Source organism: Wyeomyia smithii, chromosome 1, assembly GCF_029784165.1.
Source record: "Wyeomyia smithii strain HCP4-BCI-WySm-NY-G18 chromosome 1, ASM2978416v1, whole genome shotgun sequence".
In the NCBI taxonomy this organism is placed as follows: Eukaryota; Metazoa; Arthropoda; class Insecta; order Diptera; family Culicidae; genus Wyeomyia; species Wyeomyia smithii.
The window spans coordinates 124,976,541-124,982,829 of record NC_073694.1 but is presented as its reverse complement, the minus strand read 5'-3'; the positions used below and the strand labels follow the sequence as shown (position 1 = coordinate 124,982,829).

At 36.0% G+C, this 6,289-nt stretch overlaps 1 protein-coding gene across 3 annotated transcripts; it reads left to right on the top strand.

Moving 5' to 3' along the window:
- The first annotated feature begins 258 nt into the window (after positions 1 to 258).
- LOC129723021 (E3 ubiquitin-protein ligase HRD1) lies at positions 259 to 5,657 on the top strand. 3 transcript variants are annotated; one of them, XM_055676958.1, is made up of 7 exons: positions 259 to 359; positions 500 to 762; positions 822 to 1,067; positions 1,133 to 1,512; positions 1,631 to 1,989; positions 4,685 to 4,884; positions 4,937 to 5,657. In XM_055676958.1, the coding sequence occupies exons 2-7, from the start codon at positions 634 to 636 to the stop codon at positions 5,396 to 5,398; spliced, it is 1,776 nt and encodes a 591-aa protein (XP_055532933.1). In that variant the 5' UTR covers positions 259 to 359; positions 500 to 633; the 3' UTR covers positions 5,399 to 5,657. The 3 variants fall into 3 exon arrangements, with proteins under 3 accessions (XP_055532933.1, XP_055532925.1, XP_055532942.1); XM_055676950.1 differs by having other exon boundaries at positions 323 to 419; XM_055676967.1 differs by lacking the exon at positions 259 to 359 and adding an exon at positions 384 to 431.
- The last annotated feature ends 632 nt before the right edge of the window (positions 5,658 to 6,289 follow it).

The window sequence follows — 6,289 nt, the reverse complement described above, 5'->3', positions numbered from 1 at the left end:
AAGAATCGAATTCTAATCTTATTTCGTCCTTCCAGCACAAGATCATAGAGATTCTGATTAAAACATCTTTACGCTATGTATTTATAAAGAGGTGAACAATGTACCTTTCGACAAGTGTTACGTATGTCTTTTTTATGTAGTTCTTACTTTAAACGAGCGTGCCTGTCCACCGTCACCGCTCGTGGAAAGCTGGCTGTGCACTGCACTGTCACCAAAACGAATAGCAACGCACCGTTAACGATGCTCTTAATGGGATAAGAACTTTCGATATTGTTGCTTATGACTTTTCATAATCGTTCCGTAATATATGCAGAGCCCCTGATAAAAATTTATTGTGATGAATTTAGGGATTTCAGTGTGTACGTGGAATTACAATTATCACCAAAAATTTTCAGTTTATAAAGAACGTTTAGTTTTGCGTAGGATAAATTGTTATTTTATTTATATTATTTGACAAAAGGTATAACACAGCCTTTTAACATTTTCTCTTTACCTTTAGGTAATGCAAGATTTTGACGTTCGCTTAGTTCGGAAACAACACCAGTAGACCAATATTGGAAAACGCATCTGTTGACCTGCAAAATTAATATTTTCTTCGAAAGTATCAGCCTTTTGGCTGAGCATTTCGCAAAGATGCGTGCTTTAGGAATATCTGTTATGAGTGTGGCACTGACGTGTTTAGTGGTGGGTAATGCGTACTATCAGAAAAAACAGTTTTATCCTTCAGTAGTCTACATTACTAAATCTAATCCAAGCATGGCGGTATGTATACGAAGCTATCGCAAAAAATATTTTTGATACATTCCTTTTATTTCCATCAGGTAATTTACATACAGTCTCTTGTATTGGTTTTAATGCTGGGTAAACTGATGAAAAAAATATTTCTTGGAACTTTACGCGCTGCAGAATTCGAACACCTTATGGAACGATTTTGGTATGCGTTAACTGAAACTTGTTTAGCCTTTACTGTTTTCAGAGATGATTTTAATCCAAAATTTGTTGCGTTATTCACGGTTCTACTGTTTCTAAAATCATTTCACTGGTTAGCAGAAGATCGTGTAGACTACGTAAGTGCTATTGGAATAAAACTTAATATGTTTTAATCAGATATGAATCTCTAACTTTTTTATAGATGGAGCGTAGTCCGGTAATAGGCTGGATATTTCACTTAAGAGTTGCAGGTTTACTAGCATGTCTCGGCGTACTTGACTATCAACTTATTTCGTACGCGTATCAATCAACAATTGCTAAGGGTGCCACCGTCCAATTAGTTTTTGGTTTTGAATATGCCATTCTCATGACGATGGTATTGAACACTGCTATCAAGTATATGTTTCATGCTGCGGAATTACGCTCTGACACACCATGGGAGAATAAAGCAGTGTTTTTACTGTATACGGAACTCATCATAGGATTTATCCGGGTAGTACTATATGTCATTTTCGTAATTCTGATGGTGAAGATATACACATTGCCATTATTTGCATTTCGGCCAATGTACTATACAATGCGGTAAGTTTTATTTTATTACCAATTCAATGGACAAATGTAACTTTACCTATATCAATCGGTTTGAACTGTAAAAATAATTATAACTTTGAAAAACATGCTAATATTTTGAAAATTCTAGGAATTTCAAAAAAGCTTTGAACGATGTCATTTTGTCCCGCCGAGCTATTCGAAATATGAACACTTTGTATCCAGATGCTACACAGGAGGAACTACAGCTTTCCGATAATATTTGCATTATTTGCCGAGAAGATATGATTAACAGCTCGAAAAAACTACCTTGCGGCCATATATTCCATACTGCTTGTTTGCGATCCTGGTTTCAACGTCAACAAACGTGTCCAACATGTCGATTAAACATTCTTAGAACTCCCCTAACGACGATCAATCCTGATCCAGTGCAATCAGCTGGTAATGAAGCCGGAAATTCGGTTAACCATGAAGCCAATCGATCAGGCTCAGCTGGTACAACGCAAAATGGTAAGATAAAAAAATCAAAGAAAGGGCAGTAATAAAATGCAGGGTTGTTACAGTCTACGCGGATTTTGCGTTTCTCGCGGATTCGGCGCGTTTTTACTACTCCATGGCGCGGATTTTGCGGAAAGCCTTGCAACCTTGCTTTCAGCAACCTATAATTTAATATTGAAGGATTTCGCACCATTTCGACTGAGTAGTTGGCTGCACCCTCTCAGAATTCAATGAAACTTTGTGGGTGTAAGGCAATTAAGCAATTTCACATACTTCCTTCATTTTTTTTCAAAACATTATCTGGACTAGCATTTAAAAAGGACTAAAAAAAATACTTGAAAAGGACCAAAAAATACTTTAGAAACAAAAAATGATTTATAAAACGGTCATCTCTGATTTTTACCAGATTAGGTTCTTCGATAGACAATTACACTGTCTAAAACTCTTCGGGAAATTTCAAAAAGAGCACTTTAAGGGAGAGAAAGCTTATTTATTCGCTTACAATTTTGCTTTAGATGGGGTTTCTTTAAATTTTATTAAATTAATCAATTTTGCAAATGGAGAGTACATACCACAGATATGACAAGGCGCCAATCACTTAATATGTAGTATTTTCGGTCCAGGTCACAATCAAAAATATTTAAAAGTCTCACGCCTAAGTCAGCCCTATTCGAATAAAAATTTTACAAAATTTTAAACAGTTGCTTAATATTGGCTTTTTTGCTTCTACATTGTTTTTAATGTTTTTTTTTTTGAATTCTGTCATATCATGATGCTATCAATTTGGCTGAGTTCGTGCGAGCAGGAAATATAAAGAAAAAAATGAGTGAAATCCTTATTCACTCCCCCTTAAAAAACTTATAAATATGAAACAAGATACAATTTTTACATAAAAAAAATATTTTCAAAATAGACAAAAACAATGGAAACTTGAGCTGATAAAAAATCTGGATACAACTGGGAAAATAAACAAAAACTGGATGATTTTGTGATTCAACTGTTTAACTGGATAACTCGAAAAGAAACTGGAAGAATCGAGTTCAAATTAGAACATTGGCATCTCTACTAACATTTTTTTAGTATTTTGTATGGGGTGGAACGTTTGTTTGTCTGTGGCACCACTATCTTTGACGATCTATTTACCGCGACTATTTTGCAACCCACGCAAACTTAGCATTTGCGTTAAACTGTCGTTCAAAGTTTTGTTTACAAAAGTTAATACGTACATAAAAACTCTCTTTCCATGTTTCTTCAGATAAATATAAGTTAAATGTTAGACATGAACTCAGTGAATTACAGGATTAAATAGCTAGATTTTAAAGCATGTATCATACCTCTTAGTCTATATTTTTTAAATCTCGTCATTCAATTCTCTCTTCAAACATCAATTTTTTACCTTACTGGTGCGTTACTCGTTATAATCATACTTCTCTAAACAGAGAAAAGGAGAGAAAAAATCAGTTATACGAACATTTTGCATTTATAAACATGATTTTTCAAACAATTTTTTTTTTCAGCATTATTCCTAAACATTGACGCAGTAAGGGTTTTGACTTACGATGAACTTTAGTTTATAAAGTTCATGTTCAAAAGCATTTTTTTTTTATTTAATTAAAGACGTTTTAACTACTAGGTAGTTATTATTTTGCGGATTCAAAATCAAGATTTCTGTAACAACCATGAAAATGTTTACAATAGAATCTAACACAAAACATATTCAGTGTTAGACATACATTATTATAAATTGCACTTAACTCTTAAACGTTTATTGATTAACTTGTGTGCCAATCACTCAGTTCAATTTCATCAAATGAAAGAACACCAATCTTTTTCTAATTTATATGCTGTGAAATCGCAACGCTCTATTTTTAATAAAATATTAGCCCATTTTAGTATTTGTATTTAAATTTGTATTAGTATTTGAATTTTATGAAACGTTTCGAATTTGATTTGAGACCATAGCTGGATTTTGGGAGAGGGGAGGGTCATGGCCCCGAGCCCCCACACTTTAAGGGCTTCCACAAAAGTTTTTTTTTTAATTCTCGCTTATTTTCCGTCGGTCTAGTTCCGCCACTGTTGTTGTGCCAATCACCGACGCCCAGGGAGGCGACTCCACCCAGGACCCTAACTTACGACCCGTTTATTAACGGACCGACGCCAACGGCTTTACTTCCTCATGCGATGGAAGGCGTGATCCCAGAGATTTTTCGCCTCAGAAAATCTCCCGGTGCCGGCTAGGATTGAATCTAGACCAGTTGGGTTGGTTGTGAGTGGATCACGCCACCTCACAACCATCGACACCTATGTCGGCGGTGGGATTCGAACCCAGGCGTCGAGCGTGGTTGGCGGAGGCCCCCGCTCTACCACAAAAGTTTACTTCCTGCAAAAAATTTCGTGACACTTTAAAAAAACTGGGAATTAGACAAAACTAACTGTAAAAGGGACCTCGATATATTACTTGGCCCCCGGGCCCCCACAACCCCTGATCGGGCCCTGTTTAAGACAATTAATATTATCGACACCTCTTAAGTTTTTTAATTTAAATACAAAACATATTTAAAATTCTGAATTGTTACTTTTTTCCACTCACCGTTATTCAGAATTATGATTTAAAACCTCAACACATATAAATTTTTGTAACACCTATTTATTTTATCTAATAATCATATTATCTTTATTATGATATTTATAATATTTACTTTTCTAGTTCTGAATAACAATGCGCCAAGCACAATAGAAGTTCCTCTTGCCATGGGTTCAACATTCATCCCCCAGTTTCCACTTGTAGGATTTCCATCATATGGAATACCATTACCTCCAGTTCCCCCTGCTTTAGATACATTGACTGACGAAGAGCTAAGAGCTATGGAGGGGAATGAGCGTCGTCATGTAGAAGAGCGGTTAAGGGTATGTTTTTGTTGTCATTATATTCAATTACTTTACTATTTGAATCTTATAGCATCTTCAAAATATTCGAACTCTTATGGATGCTTCCATATCCTTAATGAATCAATACACCGCTCTGGTGTCTCGATTACCGCCGTATCATGTGGCAACTCATTCTGATGCAGCGAGGAACACTGATGAAATAGTTTCTCCAGATCCAGGTACTACCGAAACACTAACTCATCGGGTTAGTCCAGATTCATCGAATACATATTCATCATACCCTCAAGAATCCACCACTGCAAAATTAGAAGACTTAGGTAGTGATGATGAACCCGGGACAGTCAAAGTACATCTTCCCAGCACGAGCAAGGAATTTCTAATCACACCAGATCAGCAACAACAACCTGCTTCACAGGCATCTAACACCGTAGCTAGTAGAAGCAAAGGCAATTCTTTATCTGACAGTTCTGAAAGAAGTGAAATCCGTCGCAGGAGATTGGAGAAATTTGATACCCGAACCAATTCCGATTAAATAATTAAAGATACTGGATACGGTGGTGATATTCCAGCAACTAATGTAGGAGACAAAACCAATGTAACGATTGCAATTTTTTGCTAAATTGAGAAGCTGTGAAATGAAGAAAAAAAACTTATTGTATGGTGAACTCAAACGATGTTTACCCTATTCATCATATTTCGTGAATTCAAAGAAGTAGTAAACACTATGTTATTCACTACAATTATATGATATTAAAAAGCATTTTTTTTGCGTTTAGCAGAATTTGCCAATAGATTGAGATTTGATTATTTCGACAATCATTACGTTTCAATTATCGCATGATAGGTACTTATTTTCAATAAGGCCAGCTCAAGCCGTTTTGAAATTATGAAAATTTGAAGTAGAACAAAAAAATAAAAACCGTTTTTTTTTGTTGATTTTCCGACAGCGTATATGCTCAATCTCCCAGATGGTCTCGAGGTACGAAGCTGGCCTAACAAGCCAATCGTCGTAGGTTCGAGTCTCGGCTCGGGAGAGACTGTTAGTGTCAGTAGGATCGTAGTGCTAGCCCCACAATTGTCCTGTACACTAAACAGTCGGCTGCGAAGTCTGTGTATAAGTAAAACAGAAGGTCGAGTTCCGAATCGGAATGTAGCACCAAGGCTTTGCTTTCTTCTTTTATATGCTCAATTTAGCAACAAACAACTCCAGTGACAATGAGTGTTCTGTCAAAAAGCAAACCAATTGATAAATAATAATAATAACGTTTTAGACCGATGCCTGGGAGGGAGAAACGGATACGAAGCTGTGGAAGTGTCAAAATGAACCAGAATGAGCTGCGATTGACCGTCAATTTGAACCAAGAGAAAAAAAAGCATTTTTGTGTAATGAGTATTGTTATAACTAAAAGGTATCGCGTTGCTT

What these genes read in the sequence shown, in the direction of transcription:
- LOC129723021 (XM_055676958.1), top strand. Translation starts at nt 634, where the DNA reads ATGCGTGCTTTAGGAATATCTGTTATGAGTGTGGCACTGACGTGTTTA. An exon ending in CCAATGTACTATACAATGCG is followed by an intron (nt 1,513 to 1,630) that starts GTAAGTTTTATT and finishes TGAAAATTCTAG; the next exon opens with GAATTTCAAAAAAGCTTTGA. An exon ending in AGCTGGTACAACGCAAAATG is followed by an intron (nt 1,990 to 4,684) that starts GTAAGATAAAAA and finishes TTACTTTTCTAG; the next exon opens with TTCTGAATAACAATGCGCCA.